A 19,173-nucleotide genomic window follows, 5' to 3' on the forward strand; every position below is an offset into this window, starting at 1 on the left:
GAGGGGAGGGGAGGGGAGGGGAGGGGAGGGGAGGGGAGGGGAGGGGAGGGGAGGGGAGGGGAGGGGAGGGGAGGGGAGGGGAGGGGAGGGAAGGGAAGGGAAGGGAAGGGAAGGGAAGGGAAGGGAAGGGAAGGGAAGGGAAGGGAAGGGAAGGGAAGGGAAGGGAAGGGAAGGGAAGGGAAGGGAAGGGAAGGGAAGGGAAGGGAAGGGAAGGGAAGGGAAAGAAAATTTGGTGGCTTTGTCCACAATCTCAAAACAAGGTCCCCTTAATCAGAAGGTCTAGCCAGCAGAGAAGCACCAGAAGAGAAGCCTGCATTCCTGGGTTCCTTGCCCTAGGTATCCAATCCTCTCCAGGGCACCACATTTTGAGAAAGAAAAGGTCACAAGCCAGAGAGAACCAGGAAGGGGATACCAGATTAGAAGAGGATTTGGCCACCCAGAAACTGAGCGAGGATGACAACCAGAAACTGAAAGGAAAGAGCTTGGCTGGGGCTAGAGGACAGTCCAGTAGCTATCTTTAATGGTGGGGTTCAATCTCTGAGGAAGAAGGAAAAGACTCAGATTGTCATTCATGAACCAGAACCAGGAAGACCAACCCGTGATTCTCAGTGAGAGAGACAGGCCGTTTCCACCTCTAGAACTTCCTAACCATTAAGATAGCCCATCAATAGATCTTATTACCTGGGCCAACAATAGCACCTGGTCAGGCAAGTGCTAGACCTTTTACATCATCTCATTTAATCTTTACAACACATCCACGAGGTAGAGATTACTATTCTCACTTTAAAGGTAGGCTAAGTAACTTGCTCGAGGCTTAATGAGAGGCTAGATAAGAACCGGGACTGATTCCCGGGCCTGCGCCCTACCTCCCCAGCGCTGAGCGAATGTTTGTGCGGAGAAAAGGGAGCGGTAAAGCAGGGCAGTTCTTACACTTTTTGAAGACGCTCATGACGACTCACCTATTTGAGTGTGTTGCAAGCAAGAGCCATCCCCCCCCCCCATTTCGGGGACTCTGGAACTCCAAGCCCCCTGGCGATTGGGCCCCGTTCGCTACACTCCCCTGCAGCTCTGGGTCTGAAGCGCAGGCTGCTGGCTGCGGGTGGGCTGAGCTCTGGCCCCTGCGGCGCGCGGCGGGCGGAGCTGGCGGGTGAGGGGGCGGTACCCGCGGGATGGGGCGCCGCCTGCAGGGGGCGCTGGCGGCGGCTCCGGGCGGAGACAATCGCGCTGAGCGGCCGCCGCAGCCAGAGCGGGAGCCCGAGCAGCGCAGAGCTGGGGCTGAGCGGGGCCGGCCGAGCGGGGCCGGGCGGGAGCCATGGGCCGCTAGGGCCGGGCCGAGCCCCGCGATGCCGCCGCCCAGTGGCCCCAGCGTCCTCGCGCGGCTGCTACCGCTGCTGGGGCTGCTGCTCGGCGGCGCCTCCCGGGCTCCCGGCAAATCGCCGCCGGAGCCCCCCAGCCCGCAGGGTGAGTCTCGGCCCGGAGGGGCAGCGATCGCCAGCCTGCGCCCCCCACCCCTATCGGGCCCCCGCCCGCCAGCCCCCTCTTGGCGGCGCTGGTGAATTGGGGGCTATCCTATCCCCTGGATTTGGGTGGGGTAGATGGGCGACCTGGGTTCGGAGCTTATGGGGGAGAGGAGGACCTCCGGGGAGGGGGTCTCGGGGAGACACAATGGGGAGGGCTGGGGTCCCCAGGCTCTGTGCCGCCGCCCTCTCCTGCCTTGTTTTTCTCCCTCCTGGTCCGCGAGGCGCCGCTGCCTGACCCATTGTCTACCGAAGACACCCGCCCAGGGGCGGGCTCGGGCGGGCGCCCGCTCCGCAGCCCCCTGCGGGCTCCTTGCTCCAGACCCGGCTGGGTGGGGGCTCAGGCGTCTGCTGCCAGCCTGGGCCCGGACGGGGGCTGGGCGCCTAGAGCCGGGTTTGACTGGGGGAGGGGAGAGAGGGGAGTGGGGGAGGCTTCGAGCGGATTGACTGTTCGAATGGGGTTCTCCGCCTTGGAGCCTGATAGCCCCCAACCGCCCCCCCAGGTTTAGATTTTGGGGTGCACCAAAGAGACGCTGCTCATCCCGTGAAGGAGAAGGGGCTGCAGTTGGGAGGGCTCTGAAAAAAAGGGGTACGTTGTGATTTCTAGCTCAAAGCGCATGGCAGGGCTGTGGTGGCGGAGCCATGCTGAGCTGGCTAGCTATGGGCAGTGCCAGTTGGGAGGGCAGGTGCCTGGGTCCCGTCCAGCAGACCTCGGGCCACTCCTGTCCCCAGTCTGCTCCCAGATCACCCCCTCCTCATCTCACCTCTCCATCGCAGTGGAGGAGACCCTCCCAGCGCCTCACTCGGCCCAGGTGGGTGTGTGAGGTGGGGGCGGGGTGGCTCCTGCAGCGGGAGCTGGTGGGAGAGCTAGACCGTGACTCCCTCACTAGCTTAGGTTCTCAAGGTACTCCACCCACTCCAGCCCTGAACCCCCCTCCTAGCCTCCCGCCCCACCACCCAGCTACTGCTCTCCCCTCTCCTGCCTCTGGGCCCCATCCCTGCCTGAACCTGAACTGGTGCTCTCCACTCCTCACCTCCCCACTAAGGAGCTGGCAGGAAAAGCAGGGTGGGGGAATCTCCATGAGGGAAGTGGGGTCCGGATGAAGGGAGGCGGTCGGATTTCCTCCTGGAATGAGGCAGGGCTGAAGCCAGGAGAAGCGGATGCTGTGTGGAACGTCAGGCTTTGAGGAATGGGAAAGGTTCTCCTCTGGCCTTAGTCTTCCCTGCGTTCTGGGGGGGACCAGAGGAGCTTTGGTGGCTAGGAATGGGCCCTAGTTTCTCAGAAAGCCTTTCTCAAGTCCTGCACTCCAGGGGAGGGGGCCCAGGGAATTGGCTGGAATAGAGCCAGGATCAGGGCTCTCCCAGGCTGCTGGCTGGAAGCCCAGTTGAGGGGAAGGGGGAAGGAAATCTACTAGGCACCTGCCCCCTCATCCCCTAGTTTGGCGCTTTTGCCTCCTTCAGACCTTACCTGCACACCCGTGTTTTGTTCCCTGAGCTCTCCCCTTTTCTGAGGAACCCCTGTTTTGAACCCAAGGCATTCCGTCAGATGACCATAGTCCATACTCCTGGGTTTCCTCTTCCCAGCTGTTCCATCCAGCTGCTCCCAGCCTGGGGTGGGGGTAGGAAATAGCCAGGCCCCTCTAGCTTCTCAGAATTCCTACTACGGGGTGGAGGGGAGGCTGCCAGTTCCCAGGAGAACCAAAAAGCAGGAAAGGGTCGAGTGTGTGCACCCACCCTGCAGAATTGGGCTTTGGCCTGGGAGGGGACAGAGTAGTGGGTTCAGGAGCAGCTGGATGAGATGCCAGGGGCAGGCGTGGCACTGGCCTTGGGGTTGGAAGCCTGAGATAAGACACCTGTCACTGTTGAGGCATCCTGACCTTCCCGTGCCCTGCAGAGCTCAGCTCCCTCAGCTCCTGGCTCTTCCCTCTGTACCTGGACTCTCCTAGTTTTGTGTCCTGCACTCAGCCCACCCCCCACCTGCCTCCTGGGGCTTGCACTTAGGTCTCTGTACCTTTCCAAGCATGACACTTCCTCCCGTTATTAGCAGCAAAGTAGGAATGAGACATGCTCTTGAGGGAGTGGCTGCACTGAGTGGAAAGGGGTAGATGCTGCTCTGAATCAGAGAGGCTGCCTGGGAAATCCGTGAGAAAAACTCTAGGTATGCCCCCCCATCACCTCTTGAGATCAGGATACCTGCTAGACAGACCATCCATGGGCTAGGGGCAGAGTTGGCTGGAAAGCAAAGGACTTGGACTCCCCTTCTCAGCCCCCTCCACACCAGTTTCCCTTGGGCCTGGGTCTCTCCCCTCCTCCAGTCTCTTTCCCTTTGCCAGGGCCCCAGCTCCCTGCCCATCTTCTGGGAGGAATGAGGGCATTACTGTGGTGACTGACTTTAGCTGACCAGCTGGGAGGGGTCCCCCCAGCAGTACACTGAGGAGGAGGGGTCAGGAGGTACTTGTTTGGGTTTCAGGGTTGGGATGAGTCCCTAAATCTGAAGAGAAACAGGTTTGTGCAAAGAGTTCTGGGAAGATGAATGATGTGAATGACCAATTCCCTAGTGTCCCCTTCTTAGTTTCTTCCTGAGAACCCAAACTCTGACCCAGCGCCCCATCCTTCTTCCAAATGGCTGAATCCTGGCCTCTCTCCTCTCTACTTGCAGCCCCTGGTTCTCCATTTATTCGTTCTTTCTCAACCCTCCCTTTCCTCTCCTCTCCCTGACACCAGCCCCATAGGGTCCAGTGGTTAAGAATTTAGGTCTAGAGGTCAATTCCCAGGTTTGGATCCTAGATCTCCCACTTAACTGTAGTACAAGTATATAAATTCTTTGAGCCTCAGTGTATCAGTAAAATGGGCTAAGAGCATGTTTTATCAGGTCTAATACATCATTGACTGGAAGATACACCATTATTTCATGTACCAGTGAGAAGGAAAAAAATGCTGCCGATTATAATTATGACATCACCAACCATAGGCAATAGCCTGAGTTCAGAAATGTTAAAATGTGTAAAAGTGCGCATGTTAGACTTGATGAAGCAGTACCCCCTACCTCACAGGCTGATGTGAAGTTTAATTGAGGGCTCTGTAAATGCTGGCTTTTATATCTTGTCTAGTCTTGGCCCCAAAGCTACAGCCCCCTCCTCTGATCTTGGCCTCCCCGTAGCGTTCTCTTCCTCCTCTCTCTCCTCCTTACTCTCCTCACCTCATCTTGTCCACAGAGATCCTGATCAAGGTTCAGGTGTATGTGAGCGGGGAGCTGGTGCCTTTGGCCCAGGCCTCAGTGGATGTGTTTGGGAACCGTATGCTGCTGGCCGCGGGCACCACGGACTCAGAGGGTGTGGCCACACTGCCCCTCAGTTACCGCTTGGGCACCTGGGTGCTGGTCACTGCTGCCCGCCCTGGCTTCCTCACCAACTCCGTGCCCTGGCGTGTTGACAAGCTGCCCTGTGAGTGCAGGGGCAGGTGGAGGGGGGGACAGCAGCTGACCCCCTCAACCCCTTCCCAAAATAGTCCTGGGGGGGGGAGGCTTTCCAGCAGCTGCTGCCTGGGCTGGGGTATGCAGAGGGGGCTGGGGGGCTGGGGTAGAGTCACTAGGATTCTGATAGAGGGAATCCCCCCTGGGGGTTCCCCTGGACTGACAGGCCACTCCTCCCGCAGTGTATGCGTCAGTCAGCCTCTACCTGCTCCCCGAGAGGCCGGCCACCCTCATCCTCTATGAGGACCTGGTGCACATCCTCTTGGGTTCTCCTGGTAAGGCTCCCCCTGCCCACCCCAAGCTCCTCTTCCTGCCCTGACCTGGATATAGAGAGCTCTGCTCTTTCATACTAGCTGGGTGCACCTGAGCAAGTCACTTAACCCTCTGAGCCTCAGTTTGTTCATCTATAAGATGTGATGATGATAGAATCTATGTCATCAAATTGAGGTAAGGATCAAATATTATCAAGCATGCAAAATAGCACAGAAAGTGGTCAATAAATGTTTTTTGTTATTGGGGCTTCTCGTGGTTTCTATTCTCCCTCTACTCCTACCATTAGAATTCCACTCCCTGCCCCCTTTATCGTCAGTGGGCCTCCACATCCTTTTTGCACACCTACTGGGTGCTTGGCCATGTTAGAAGACCATGAGAGCATCATTCCAAGGTATTGAACACCAATGGAGTGCAAGGCCTGGAGCGATCCTGCAGTGGCCTTGGGGTACCACGAGCTTTCAGTCTCAAATCAACTAAGACTGACTGCGGCACCTAGGCTGTGCTGGGCACTGTGTCTGGTGCTGGGAACAACGTGATGAAGAACAGACCCACTCCCTGCCTTGTAGAGTTCACAGGCGAGTAGGAAGACACACAAACAGGTCATCGCAAACCTTGAAATAATTACAGAGCAGGAGAGGCGGTGGAGTAGAGGGCAGCTGCATTCAATATTGAGGAAACCCTAACCTGTGAGTGTTGCAGGATGAGAGAATTTGGTGAAGGGAGCTGTGGGACTGCATGGACTTGGGAGTTGAGGAGGGGGCAAGGGTCCCTTCACTAGAGAGGAAGGCCTGGGGCAATCTTCCAGAGGTAGGGGCAGAACGGGATGCTCCGGTCTGGCTATGCAGGAGGGGCGCCTGGTACAGCCTGGTTGATGAAGCCTGGAAGAAGGGCAACTCCATCTAGCTAGTACTAGGGAGCCACAGTGGGTTTTGGAGCGGGAGAACCCCCTCAATTTATATGCTTAGCTCGAGCCCTTATCCCAAATCATTCATTTGCTCACCATCATGTCTCTGATCCTGAAACAAAAGCTTCTAAAATTTCTTTGGAGGTTTCTAAAATGCCAAAGGAACCCTTCATAGCCCCCTAGCTTAAAGCCTCCACAGCTCCCACTACTTTAGTATAAAACCTAGACTTCTTCATATGCCCTCTGGGACCTGACCTGCCACTGCCGCACACACCTGCTCTGGTCACCTGGAGGCCCCTGCCCAGCATGCTGCCTAGTGTCACTGGGCCTTTCTCCTGGCAGTCCTCCTGGAAGTCCCTCTCCACTTTCTTTCCTGGCTGTTTTATCCTACGAGGCGCCACAGGGCCTCGCGAGCTGGGCGAGCCAAACTCCCCTTGCACCCTACATCCCTCTAGTGTAATGGTGAGGCAGGATGGAATGGTGGACACGTTCTGTCCCCAGACTGCATGGGCTTCAGCCGGGCTCCAGGATTGTGATCTTGGGCAAGTTATTGATCTCCCGTCTCCATTTCTGCACCTACAAAATGGGGTTGATGATAAAGGTACCTATGTCAGGGGCTGTTGTGCTAATTACAGGGTATTTTTGTTGTTAATTCTTACCTGAGGATATTTCTCCCCATTGATTCTAGAGAGAGTGGAAAGGGGGGAGAAACATCTGTGTGAGAGAGCCACACCAATTGGTTGCCTCCCACATGCACCCCAGTCGGGGAGGGGAACTTGCAACCCAGGTACGTGCCCTTGACCAGGAATTGAACCAATGACCCTTCAGTGGATGAGCCAATACTCTAACCACTGAACCATGCTGGTCAAGGCTGATTACAGGGGTTTTAATATAGGTAACCTACCTAGAAAATTACCCAGCATATCAAAGCTTAACAAATGTTAGCTATTTCAATGTTGCATCAGAATTCTGTTTTCATCCTCACAACCTCAAGCTAGGCAGACAACACACAAAGTGCACACAAAGCCTGAGCTGTCTAATGCAGTAGCCACTAGCCACATGTAGCGATTTAAATTTAAACAAATTTTTAAAAAATTAAAATTTTAAAAATTAGAAATAAATCCAGTTCTCAGTCACAGTACACTAGCCATCTTTCAAGTGCTTATTAGCCATGTGTGTCTGGTGGGTGCTATAATGGGCACCATAGATACAGAACATTTCCATCCATCAGAGCAGAAAGTTCTATGGGTTCCCTAACAGACCTCGCCACACTGGACTGAACTTGAAGGCAGGGAACTGTGACTTGCGTCTTACTCATTTTTGTATCCCCAGCATCTAACACAGTGCCTGCCACACTGGAGACTAACTGAGGATATGAACCTCATCACTTTTTTTATTTAAAAAAAATATATTTTTATTGATTTCAGAGAGACAAAGGAGAGAGAGAGAGAGAGAGAGAGAGAGAAATATCAGTGATGAGAGATCGGCTCATTGATTGGCTGCCTCCTGCACGCCCCCCGCTGGGGATTGAGCCTGCAACCCAGGCATGTGCCCTGACCGGGAATCGAACTGTGATCTCCTGGATCATAGGTCAAAGCTCAACCACTGAGCCACTCCAGCCAGGTGAATGTCATCACTTTATAGGTTAATAAGGAAACTTTCAGAGAGCAAGTAACTTGCTCAGGGTCACACAGCCAGGACTAGATTTCTGGTCCATGTGGCTTCCAAATTAACATTCTATGGCTCCCCAGTTCTCTCCCAAGTGGCCTGACCCACTGGCCCCACCTCTCCTTAGATACTTGCTTTCTGCTCTGGTCCCTAGGCAGTCTTGTCCCTGGCCATGCCACTGCAGCCCCTCCTCTCTCCATCCAGGTGCCCGCTCCCAGCCCTGGGTGCAGTTCCAGCGGCGGGCTGCCCGCCTGCCTGTCAGCTCCACTTACAGCCAGCTCTGGGCCTCACTCACACCTGCCAGCACCCAGCAGGAAATGCGGGCTTTCCCTGCCTTCCTGGGCACTGAGGCCTCCAGCTCAGGTATGCTGGGTGCCAGGCATGGAAGGGAGGTCCCCCACCTCAAGGGTTTAGCCCTCAGCCCTGTGTTACCTTCCCCCAGGCAATGGCTCCTGGCTGGAGCTGCTGCCCCTGGCCGCCGTGAGTGTTCACCTGCTGACAGGCAATGGGACAGAAGTGCCGCTGTCAGGCCCCATTCACCTGTCTCTGCCTGTGCCCTCAGAGCCTCGAGCCCTTGCTGTGGGCACCAGCATTCCAGCCTGGAGGTTTGACCCCAAGAGCGGTGAGTGCTTCAGGGGGTTGCCGGAGCTGGAGTTTGGGAATAGTCTTAGATGGGAGGACACTGAGTCTGATGCAATCCCTGCCTCTCCCAGGGTTGTGGGTACGCAATGGCACCGGTGTGATTCGTAAGGAAGGCCGGCAGCTCTACTGGACCTTCGTCTCCCCTCAGCTGGGGTACTGGGCCGCTGCCATGGCCTCCCCCACAGCTGGTGAGAGTGTGGTGGGGAGGACAGGGGGCAGTGGGGGAAGGGGAGGCTGGGAGAGTGGACTCCTCTTAAAAGGCAGGAAGGGCATCCACACCTGGAACGCTAAGCCCTTGCCTGGCACAGGGCTGGTCACCATCACATCAGGCATCCAGGACATTGGCACCTACCATACCATCTTCCTGCTCACCATCCTGGCAGCCCTGGCCCTGCTGGTGCTCATTCTGCTGTGCCTGCTCATCTACTATTGCCGGTGAGTGACACCCAGACCCCCCTCTTCTCTCATCCCATGCAGAAGGAGGCCTGCTCTAGGCCTGCCCTTGTGTTGGGCGCTCAGGCCCCCCAAATGCATAAAAGCACAGTCTGATCTTCAAAGACGCTGACTGGAAAGCAGGGCATATGCATATGCAAAGGCTGAAAGGCTGGTGGCTTGAGAGAAGTGGGAGAGAGGAGGCAGGACCTGTAGGCCAGGACCCTCTAGAGACTACCTGACGTTGCTCCTACCAGCCCAGCTCTCACTTCCCTGGGACCTCCGGCTTAGGCGCTCCTCCTAGGTTCTCACTGCACCTCCTTCATGAGCAGAAATGCAACTTACCCGGGAGGGACCCAAATGGGCACAGCTGCTACCTGGACCTCCCACAGACATGCAAGCTCTTTCCACAAACTTCTCCCCTCTTTCCACAAACTTCTCCCGGGAGTTTTTGTTTCTTTGTTTAGTCCCAGGCATTGTCCCGACCCCTTCAATTATATCAGCCCCTGATCTTGCAGCTGTGGGCGTTAGGGAGCTGCTCTGGCCTTACTCTTTCCTAAGGGTCCCCCTCTGCCTTCTCTCCAGGAGGCGCTGCCTGAAGCCTAGGCAACAGCACCGCAAGCTGCAGCTCTCCGGGCCCTCTGACGGCAACAAGCGAGACCAGGCCACCTCGATGTCCCAGCTCCACCTCATCTGTGGAGGATCACTAGAGCCTGCCCCGTCGGGGGACCCCGAGGCTCCACCTCCAGGCCCCCTCCACTCCGCCTTTTCCAGCTCCCGCGACTTGGCGGCCGCCAGGGATGACTTCTTCCGCGCCAAGCCGCGCTCTGCCTGCCGCCCGGCCGCCGAGCCTGCAGGTGCCCGCGGGGCCGAGGTCGCCGGGCTGAAGGGCGCCCGTTCCATCGAGGGTCCTGGCGGGCTGGAGCCAGGCCTAGAGGAGTACCGGCGGGGGCCCTCTGGGGCCACGGCCTTCCTGCCAGAGCCGCCCTCGCCTCCGCCACCCTTCGAGCACTACCTGGGCCACAAGGGGGCGGCCGAGAGCAAGACCCCCGACTTCCTGCTGTCGCAGTCGGTGGACCAGCTGGCGCGGCCGCCGTCGCTCAGCCAGGCTGGGCAGCTCATCTTCTGCGGCTCCATCGACCACCTTAAGGACAGTGTCTACCGCAACGTCATGCCCACCCTGGTGATCCCTGCGCACTACGTGCGCCTGGGCGGCGAGGGCGGAGCCGCGGGGGCGGGCGACGAGCCCATCCCTCCCGAGGGCACGGCCCCCGGCCCAGCGCGCCCTTTTCCCCAGCCCGACCCCCAGCGCCCGCTGATGCAGGGCCACTCCGGCGCGGGAGCCGAGGGCAGCGGGGGTGGCGGCAGCGAGGGCTGGGGGGGCGGGCGCTCGGCGCCGGTCAGCGGCTCGGTCACCATCCCCGTGCTGTTCAACGAGTCAACCATGGCACAGCTCAACGGGGAGCTGCAGGCGCTGACCGAGAAGAAGCTCCTCGAACTGGGCGTGAAGCCGCACCCACGCGCCTGGTTTGTGTCCCTCGACGGGCGCTCCAACTCGCAGGTGCGCCACTCCTACATCGACCTGCAGGCGGGTGGCGGCCGGAGCACCGATGCCAGCCTGGACTCGGGCGTCGACGTGCACGAGGCGCGGCCTGCCCGTCGGCGGCCCCTGCGCGAGGAGCGAGAGCGCGCCCCGACGGCCGTCCCACCCCCACCGCCCCCACCCGCACCCCCGCGCCTGGCGCTCAGCGAGGACACGGAGCCCAGCAGTAGCGAGAGCCGCACGGGCCTCTGCTCCCCGGAGGACAACTCGCTGACACCGCTGCTGGACGAGGTGGCAGCGCCGGAGGGCCGAGCGGCCACGGTACCCCGGGGTCGGGGCCGCAGCCGCGGGGACAGTTCCCGCAGCAGCGCCAGCGAGCTACGGCGCGACTCGCTCACCAGTCCGGAAGACGAGCTGGGGGCGGAGGTGGGCGACGAGGCGGGCGACAAGAAGAGCCCTTGGCAGCGGCGAGAGGAGCGGCCGCTGATGGTGTTCAACGTCAAATAGCACCCCCTCCCGGCCTGGCGCAGCCTCCGGGTCGGGCTCCACCCTGTCCGCCTGGGCCCGTTCCCAGGGTGCGCGCCCCAGGGGTTGCAGGGGCACTTGCTCTTAGCACTGGGCTTTGAAAAGTACCCAGGGGCCTGCGGAGCTGTCCAGTAGTATATGCTGGGTAATGTCTTGGGAGGGACCCTATGTCTGTCTCCAAGAAGGTGGCGGGAGGGGTCCAGACCCCTATTGGGAGGTGCTGGGGAGGAGGGCTGGGTGGGGGGAAGCAGTGCCTGTATAAACGTGGCTGTATATAGAAAGTTCTATTGTGGGAAAGCAGGAGGGGCAACCAGGCCTCAGCTGCTCCTATGAGGGCTGGGAAGGGAGGGGCATTCTCTGTGGACCCCTGGGAAGGGAGGGGTGCTGCTTGCTGACTAGCCCACCTCTGGGCTACTAAGTCACAGGGCTAGTGGCTGGGGAGTCTCTGGGGAACAGGGGATAATGTGATGGGATCACTGTGGGCAACAGCAAATATAAAACTGGTGAGATTAACTGTGTGTGTCTGTGGGGTTGAGGGAATGTGGGTGCTGGATGGGGGCGTCTGCTCAAGGGTCCGCTGTGGAGGGCAGGCAGGGTGGCCAAATCAGACTCTATTAAGAAAGTGTACAAACTTTATTGAAACACATACATACACACACACATACACACACCTGTGGATAGGGAAGAGCACCTGGCCACAGGGTCCACAGAAATTGGAGGAGGGGATGACAGCTTGTAAAATGGCTTTTGCCACAGCTCCCCATCTAATAGGGAAGGCCTTAGACTGAGACCTCACCTCAGTGATGGGGGGGACTCAGAATGGGGGACCCAGGAGAATTTGGTGGGGGAGAGGTGATGGGGAGGCCTGAGCAGTGGGCACCCTCTGAGCAGGGTACTGAGGGCTATGATGTGTCTTTGGTCCTCAATCCCTCCTCACAGCAGCTGTCTTGGGACTGGGACCCTCAAAGGAGTGTCCCAGCGCAGGGTCTCCCGGCGTAAACACTTGGTGCCTTTGGCCCCACAGTGGAAGCCAGCAGGACAGCAGTGACGCTGGTCTGCACAACAGATGCCCTGGACGGTCAGAGGAGGGTATGAGAGTTAGACAAAAGAGGACCTAGCCAGGCACACACCCAGCTCCGGGGAAGGGGGGTGGCACTGACCTGGCGATAGGGACAGCAGGCCCAGTTCCCACGGCTATCTCGGCAGCAGGTCTGGTTATCATGGCAGAAGTGCCCCCCTCCACATTCCACAGCCCCCACACCCACATTAGGGCCAACGGTCAGGTGGGCAGCAGGGTGGGCAGAATCCACCTCCTTCTCACAGGTTCGGGCCTTCACATTGCAGGAGTACCCAGTGGGGCAGCAATGCTCGTGGTCCTCACAGCACACGGCCTAGGGGGACAGACTGGCATTATGCTCTTGTCCCTCTCACTCCCAGGACTCAGCTCCCCACTCCAGTGGTAGGCAGGTGGGTACTCACGTGGGGCAACTGGCAACAGGCCCAGCCCTTATTCAGGCTTGGGCAGCAGGTCTGGCCCACTGGGCAGCTGGTGTGCTGATCACAGCCCACGTCTTTGGGTTGGGACAAGGAAGCCTGGTGGGCAGGCATCTTCTCCAGTCCAGCCACAATCTTGTTGCCCCTCTGACACTGCCCCTCAGCCAAGCACGTGTAGCCCTGAGGGCAGCAGTGCTGGTGATCCAAGCAGCAGACAGCCTGGTGGGTGCAGGAGGAGGGGGCAGAAAGAGTGGTCTAGGAATCTATACTATATGGGATGAAACACTGAGCCCCTACCCCACTCTGCCTCTCCTGCTCAGTTCCTCCAGCTAGGAATGAAATCTGAGAGCTGGTGTATCACTGTGGGCTAGGCAGAGAGCAGAGGAGCAAGGTAACAGGAGTTGAGCCACCTGCCCAGCCAAAGACACTGTCCCCCCAATGTTACCCCACTAGCCATGCACCTCTGGGACAGGACAGCAGCCCCACTCTCCAGACATGAGTCGACAGCAGGTATTGGAGGGGGGGCAGCTGGTGACATTATCACAGGGGACATCCCTCTTCATGGCTTGGGGGTCTGGTAGGCTGGAGCGGGCTGGGGCCTGCTCCATCCAGGACAGCTGGTGGCCTTCCTGTTCACAGGTACCCTTTTCTGTGTTACACTTAAACCCAGCCGGGCAGCAGTGTATGTGGTCTTCACAGCACACAGCCTAGGATGGATAGAGAGGGTACAGTAGGCACAGGGGCATAGCTGGCTGCCACCCTCTGCTCAGCCCAGACCACCCACCACTCCTGGGTACCTGAACAAAAGGGCAGCAGCCCCAGGCCCCTGATTGTAGGCGGCAGCAGGTATAGTCATCTGGGCAGCTCACTTCCATGTCGCACTTTACCTCCTGCACTGAGTTGGGCAAGGAGGACAGGTGAGCAATGGCACTGGGGACCCTCTGGGGTATCTACCCTTTGCGGGCTCCATAGTTGGAACCAAATGTTGAGCATGGAAGGCCACCCCTGGCAGAGATCCTACGGTGAGGCCCAATGTGGAGAAAAGGGGGCTGTACCTGCCCTGGCCCCTCCATGCAGCCATCAGTCCCCTGCCCCCATATCTGTTCCTGGAACAGCCTGGTGGAGAGCTCCTCCTCATGGAGGAGGTGGAATAGGCTGTGGCCTGCTTCTGGTACCTGTGTGTGCTGGCAGCTTGGTGAAGAGGTGCGTAGCGTTCTCCTTGGAAAGGCACTTAAGCCGGGCCAGGTCGCACACAGTGTCCTGGGGACAGCAGTGCAGGTGGTCGGAGCAGCAGATGGCCTAGGTGAAGGCAGGGGTGGGTCTTTGTGACTTCCAGTCTTAACCCAGCACAAGGAAGTCAGGCTGACAGTTGGCACTGCCCCAATCCCCCACTAGGGGGTGGCATAAGTCCTGAGCAGCCAGGCTCCCAGCAACCTGTCAGCCTCACTCCCCAGGAGCCTCTGAAAGGTAGGTGTCCAGGCTAGGTGGCTGTGGGCACATAAGCCAACTGGTTATAGCCCCTCACTCACATTAGGCATTGGGCAGCAGCCATACTTCCCATTAGGAAGTTCACAGCAGGTAGAACCATCAGGGCACTGGGACTGTCCATCTGGGCACATGATCCCTAGAAGGGGAAAAAGGTGTAAGGGGCAGCCAGGGTAGAGGGGAACTTTTCCCCAGCTAGAAGCCAGGTAAGGTCGCTCCTCACTTCCAACCCCCAACCTGATGCTGTCCCATCTCCTCACCTGTTCTATTAGTCCTTTGTGCGGGGATCTTCTTTGCCAGGGGGTGGGTGCCCACGGCTGTGAGGCAACGGGAATGAGCCAGGTCACAGGAGGTACCATGGGGGCAGCAGTGCACCTTGTCTTTGCAGCAAGAAGCCTGAGGGGAGATGGTCCTGATTCTGTCTTTGCCCCCTCCAGCCCCTCACTCTACCCCTGCTGTCACCCCCACCCACCCCTATCTTCCCAAACCTGTACCTGGGGCATGGGGCAGCATCCCCAGGAGCCATCAAGCATAGTGCAGCATGTGGAGGAGTTGGGGCACTCGAACTGGCTGTTGGGGCACTGGACGGCACCCAAGGGGTTGATATCTGTGGATAAGATGACCCAGGATTCCACCAACCCAGTCAGTGAAGGTCATTACCCCCATCACTCAAGAAGCTGCTGGCACAGGGCCTGCAGACCCAGCTACAGGGGATTGGGGAGCTGGCATGAGAACTCAGTATTCTCCTAGGTACTCTTTTTTAATCCTCACTGGAGGATATGTTTTACTGATTTTAGAAAGAAGAGGAGGGAGAGAGAAACACTGATGTGAGAGAGAAACATTGATCGGTTGCCTCCCATACATGGCCCCACTGAGTATCAAACCCCCAACCTAGGTATGTGCCCTGACCTGGAATCAAACCTGCAACCTTTTGGTGTTTGGGACAATGCTCCAACCAACTGAGCCACCCAGCCAAGGGCCCCAGGCACTCTTAAACCACTCTCCCACAAGCCAGGCCTTGGCTCAGCAATATGGAACAGGGCAGGGGCATCCATTGACTGGGTTGGCATTAAACCAGCACAATTTGGCCTTTCCCCACCCCTGCAATGTCTGGCCCCAGGCCTGGGGTCTTGCATTCTCTCCTTCCCCTCCTAGCCCCAGTGCTGCCCCTCTGTCCAGAGCAGGAGGGTTGCTTAGTACAGATGCCAAATGAATGAGGACAGAAGAGCAGAAATCAGGGTCACCCAGCCAGCTGGGCTCCTGGGTGCTCCAGCTCTACATGCCACCCATCTGCCTGCCCTCCACCTCCACCCCTACTGCACCTGATCTTCGGAAGCAGGACTGCCCATCAGCACTGCAGTGGAAGCCCCTTGGGCAGCAGTGGCGGCCATCCCCGCATGACACGGCCTGTGGGACACAGAGACACCTGCATTGACTAGGCCCTTTTACCTGGGGTGGAAGACTTCAGGAAACGTGTAAACACAGACCTGAGCCCCTCCATTGAGCTAATGGTACCCTCACCTCTGGGAATGGGCAGCAGCTGGAGGTCCCCAAGACACTATGGAGGCAGGAGTGGCCAGGAGAGCAATGGGCATCGATACGGCAGGGTCTGCCCAGATGCCTGCTAAGTGCTGTGGGCCGTTTGTTCTGGGAAGAGAGGAGAAGATAAACCAAAGGACCAGAGTCTGGCCCCTTCCTCTGGCCCATCCAAGATGACCTTTTGGGAAATCCCACCTGCCAGCTCTTGCCTGGGCTGAAAGCACTCACCGGAACAGGATTGCAGCAGCTGTAGCTGGCTCCTCCTGGGTCCAAGCAGCAAGCCACAGGGCAGAGCTGACCATCTGGGCACAGTGTTCCAGACACCAGTCCTGTCACTAAGGCCACCAAGCTCACCAGAGTCCACATGGTCCACCTGCAAAATACCAAGAGACATTTAGCAACTAGCTTAAGTCCATGCCACTTGATTCTGGGGCAATCTTCCCCTAGGCCCAGTCCCAGGTCCAGGCCCGGGACTACCTAAGCCTCCCCCACAACTCCTTGTCCAAGGAGGAAGCAAGATGTGGGGCCTGAGATTCAGCTTCCTACATGTGTCCTGTGTGTGTGTCACACATGCACTAGTGCGTGTACACCCATGAGCATGAAGGCTGACATGAGTATGTGTGAATCTGTGTCTTCAACATGTGGCCTAACATCTGAGTCTCTGTGGGTAAATGTGTAGAGATGTGGTCATGTAAGTCAGGAAGACTTGTGGCTTTTGTGGGTCTGATCTGTGGGAATAGGGGCCCCTCTGGGGTGTGGGGGAGGCATCAGTAGCCAACGGGAGGACATGCTGGGGTGCAAGGACTGATCCCCCCTCTGAAGAAAAGCCAGGCTTTCACTTCCCCAGCTAGCCCCTCTGGATGCCTCCTTGCCTGATACTGTGTTCACACCTGCACCCTGCTAAGGCCTGTGGTGGGGGAGGGTATGTCACATGACAACATGGAAAACCACGGGGTTGAGAAACTTGAGAAAAGGGAAGTGAAGTGGCCAGTGGAGGCTGGGCTGCCCTCCCCAGAGGCCAGCCACCGCCTGCTCACTGACTGTCCCCTCCTCACCATGGGAAAGGGATGCACAGACTGGGTCAGCCTTTGAGACACTATGTTCTAAGGGCCCTCAACACCACCAGGACCTTTCAGACTCCTCAAATATACCACCCCCCCTACCCCGGCCTCTCCCAATATCCTGGAGCCGAAACTCAGCTGCACATGAAGAGAGACCACAAGAGCCCACCCAGCTGCTGCTCCGGAGTCAGCAGAAGGAACCAGCCTCTGTCTGTGGGATGGGGTGCAGCCTCTCACTTCCTAAACAACTTTCCCCCAAGCTTAGCCAGCCCCACTAGTTTAACGGGGTAGAGGGGTAAAAAGAGCAATGTTTGTTGAGCCTCTTGGGAGCCAGTTTAAACACTCTCCATTATTTTCTTTCTTCTTTGCAACCACCATCCAAAGTAGTAATTATTACCTTTACTTTTCAAAGGAGGAGACAGACTCAGAGATGGTAAGTAACATGCCCATGTTATATATCAAGTCATTGAGATGACAGGCTTTGATGGCTCCAGAGCCTATTGGACCTGGATTTATTTCACATGTGGCACCATGGACAGTGCCTGGGAATGGATCACAAACCCTAGGAAGGAAGAGGCCTAGGGTCCAAGCAGAGAAGTGGGACAAAAGCATCCCCTGGGCAGGTGGCCCAGGCAGGACAGAAATGGGGAGAGCAGAAGCTGCCAGGATAGAGCACTGGTCCTAGTCCTAGAATTGCCACCACTGATTGCGAGAGCCTCAAAAGTTGCTCCTTGTTTCGGTGCCCCTTCCCCAGCTCAAAGACCATTCCCAGGAGGCCATCTCCTGGCCAGGTTAGGATGAAGAAGGTGGTCCTGGACCCCTGCCCCTTGTACTTTCTGCGCCACACCCACAGCTCCCAGGCAAGAGATCTACAGCTGGCCCCACCCACTTCTTGGCTTAGGCCTGACTGTACAGATGCCAGACTATTCAACACCCTACTGATTTATGTTTGTTGTCCTTCTTGGGTATCCTGAGGTTAGGAAGTATAGCGTATGTGTCTACTGAACACACAGGCAGACACACACCCTCAGGACCAGGGATGGGAGAGCGGGGAGCCCAATTCCTCCCTGGAGGGTTTAGTGGCGGCCTCTCTCACCCCATCCCATCCACACTGCCAAAACAGAGAGGGAGAACCGGAGCCTATTCAAGCCCCCAGCTCTGTCATCTTCCACTAGGTGGCACCCCCCAACTCTGAGTGTCAGGAGCAAGAGATTCCCAGCATTTGAACCAACCCAACTGCGAGGAGCCTAAGCCGGGGGGAAAAATGTGGCCGGGAAAAGCGGAAGTTAGCTTGTCCCAAGGCGCAAGGAAGGAAGCGAGGGAGAGCCAGACACAACCACTCCCAAGTCCTTTGAGGAGACCAGGGTCTCAAGTCCCACTTCCAGCCCTCTGAGCTCGGGGACCAGGGCGGGCGCCTCTCCCGTTCCCAGCCGCGCGGGGACTACCCACCGCCACCACCACCACCACCACCACCAGGCGCGGGGGGCGGAGCCGACTCAAAAACAGAGTGGTCCCTGCTTGGGGGAAGGGGCCGCAGCTTCCGGGGACGCTAGAAGGTAGAGGCAGAGCGTCCCTTCCAATGAGGATCACTGCCATTCTGCTTAGATTGCCACCCTTCATAAAGCTCCCTCCAAGTGCATCGCAAACCCCCAAAGAAGATTCTCTAAGCGAGTCTTCTCTTGCCTCCCGAAAGAAACTCCGGAGGATCCTCAAGCCCCCACGGCCCCGTGGCCGGGGCCTTGGGAAAGGGGAAGCGAGAGCTCTGCGCGGCCGACCTCCTTACCTGCGTCCCGCTCCGCGCTCGCTGGAGGAGCAGCGGCCGGGCGGCTCAGGGACCCGGGCCTGGCAGCGTGATGGCCCGCCCACCTCGGTTTCCATTGGCCAGGCGTCCGGGCTCTCCAGCTCCCGTTGGCTACTCCTCGGCGTAGAGGCGGGGCCAGCCTGGAATGCTGCGCTGCTTTTCTACTCAATTCACTCTCCTCCCTCCCCGCCTCTCTCCTCCTCCCCCCGCCTTTTCCAGGGATCATGTGACTGGAGAATCACGTGACGGATGTCCTGGCTTGCTCTCGGCCTCGTGCGGGCGTCCGGTAGTTTGCGCGAGGTGGGGCGGCGCCCGTCTGGGGACCCTGACAGCCGAAGGAGTTGCCCCTTAGAGTGAGCGTTTAAGGGCGTTTGTAGGATGTCCGCTTCTGGATCTGGGACCCTTGTGCATCCTGTTTCCAGTGTATTCAACAAACTCTGATTAAACTTTGGGTGGAAAGGGAGTTGTGAGGGGAAGAATAAACAGCCCTCAGGCCCCTCCTCAGGGTGCTCACAGCGGGGATGAGTGTCGGAGGGAGGCGGACTCCGATTCTATCTAATGTAAGGTACATGGTCGTGTGCCAAGTGCACGGATGTGTGTAGGGAAAAGGTAGTAGATTAGCTCTAGGCGGGAAGACGAGAGTTAATTCCACCTTGGGGACACTTTTTTTGAGCTGAATAGATTTTAACGCAGGTGGGAGAAGTGGCTGGACTGGGGGTGGGTGGGTTGGAAAGAGCATTAGGAAACCGGATGGAAAGGGCAGACTTGGGCAAGGACTGAGTGCCAAATTCAGAATAGTGGGGCTTGAGGAGCTGCT

The 19,173-nt window shown here is 57.9% G+C and overlaps 2 protein-coding genes across 2 annotated transcripts; one reads left to right on the plus strand and one right to left on the minus strand.

Moving 5' to 3' along the window:
• Positions 1 to 1,317: 1,317 nt before the first annotated feature.
• On the plus strand, positions 1,318 to 11,463 carry FAM171A2 (family with sequence similarity 171 member A2). The gene is made up of 8 exons (XM_087826060.1): positions 1,318 to 1,461; positions 4,733 to 4,960; positions 5,172 to 5,264; positions 8,039 to 8,197; positions 8,277 to 8,456; positions 8,548 to 8,664; positions 8,785 to 8,911; positions 9,494 to 11,463. Exons 1-8 carry the CDS (start codon positions 1,344 to 1,346, stop codon positions 10,956 to 10,958), a joined length of 2,487 nt encoding a protein of 828 aa, XP_087682186.1. The 5' UTR covers positions 1,318 to 1,343; the 3' UTR covers positions 10,959 to 11,463.
• Positions 11,464 to 11,590: 127 nt separating this feature from the next.
• On the minus strand, positions 11,591 to 18,414 carry GRN (granulin precursor). The gene is made up of 13 exons (XM_087826061.1): positions 18,339 to 18,414; positions 15,723 to 15,867; positions 15,477 to 15,602; positions 15,278 to 15,362; positions 14,450 to 14,562; positions 14,216 to 14,351; positions 14,000 to 14,094; positions 13,646 to 13,769; positions 13,268 to 13,365; positions 12,932 to 13,177; positions 12,456 to 12,689; positions 12,137 to 12,367; positions 11,591 to 12,047 (listed from the first exon to the last, which is right to left on the minus strand). The coding sequence occupies exons 2-13, from the start codon at positions 15,858 to 15,860 to the stop codon at positions 11,910 to 11,912; spliced, it is 1,764 nt and encodes a 587-aa protein (XP_087682187.1). The 5' UTR covers positions 15,861 to 15,867; positions 18,339 to 18,414; the 3' UTR covers positions 11,591 to 11,909.
• Positions 18,415 to 19,173: the final 759 nt, after the last annotated feature.

This window comes from Miniopterus natalensis, chromosome 17 (assembly GCF_054644295.1).
Source record: "Miniopterus natalensis isolate mMinNat1 chromosome 17, mMinNat1.hap1, whole genome shotgun sequence".
Classification (NCBI taxonomy): Eukaryota; Metazoa; Chordata; class Mammalia; order Chiroptera; family Miniopteridae; genus Miniopterus; species Miniopterus natalensis.

Excerpts from the sequence above, each read along its gene's own strand:
- FAM171A2 (XM_087826060.1), top strand. The coding sequence starts at position 1,344 with ATGCCGCCGCCCAGTGGCCCCAGCGTCCTCGCGCGGCTGCTACCGCTG. Across the intron at positions 4,961-5,171 it reads GCGTGTTGACAAGCTGCCCT|TGTATGCGTCAGTCAGCCTC; the intron begins GTGAGTGCAGGG and ends CTCCTCCCGCAG. Across the intron at positions 8,457-8,547 it reads GAGGTTTGACCCCAAGAGCG|GGTTGTGGGTACGCAATGGC; the intron begins GTGAGTGCTTCA and ends TGCCTCTCCCAG.
- GRN (XM_087826061.1), bottom strand. The coding sequence starts at position 15,860 with ATGTGGACTCTGGTGAGCTTGGTGGCCTTAGTGACAGGACTGGTGTCT. Across the intron at positions 13,366-13,645 it reads CAAGCTGCCAGCACACACAG|TGCAGGAGGTAAAGTGCGAC; the intron begins GTACCAGAAGCA and ends TGCCCAACTCAG. Across the intron at positions 12,368-12,455 it reads CCTGTTGCCAGTTGCCCCAC|GCCGTGTGCTGTGAGGACCA; the intron begins GTGAGTACCCAC and ends CTGTCCCCCTAG.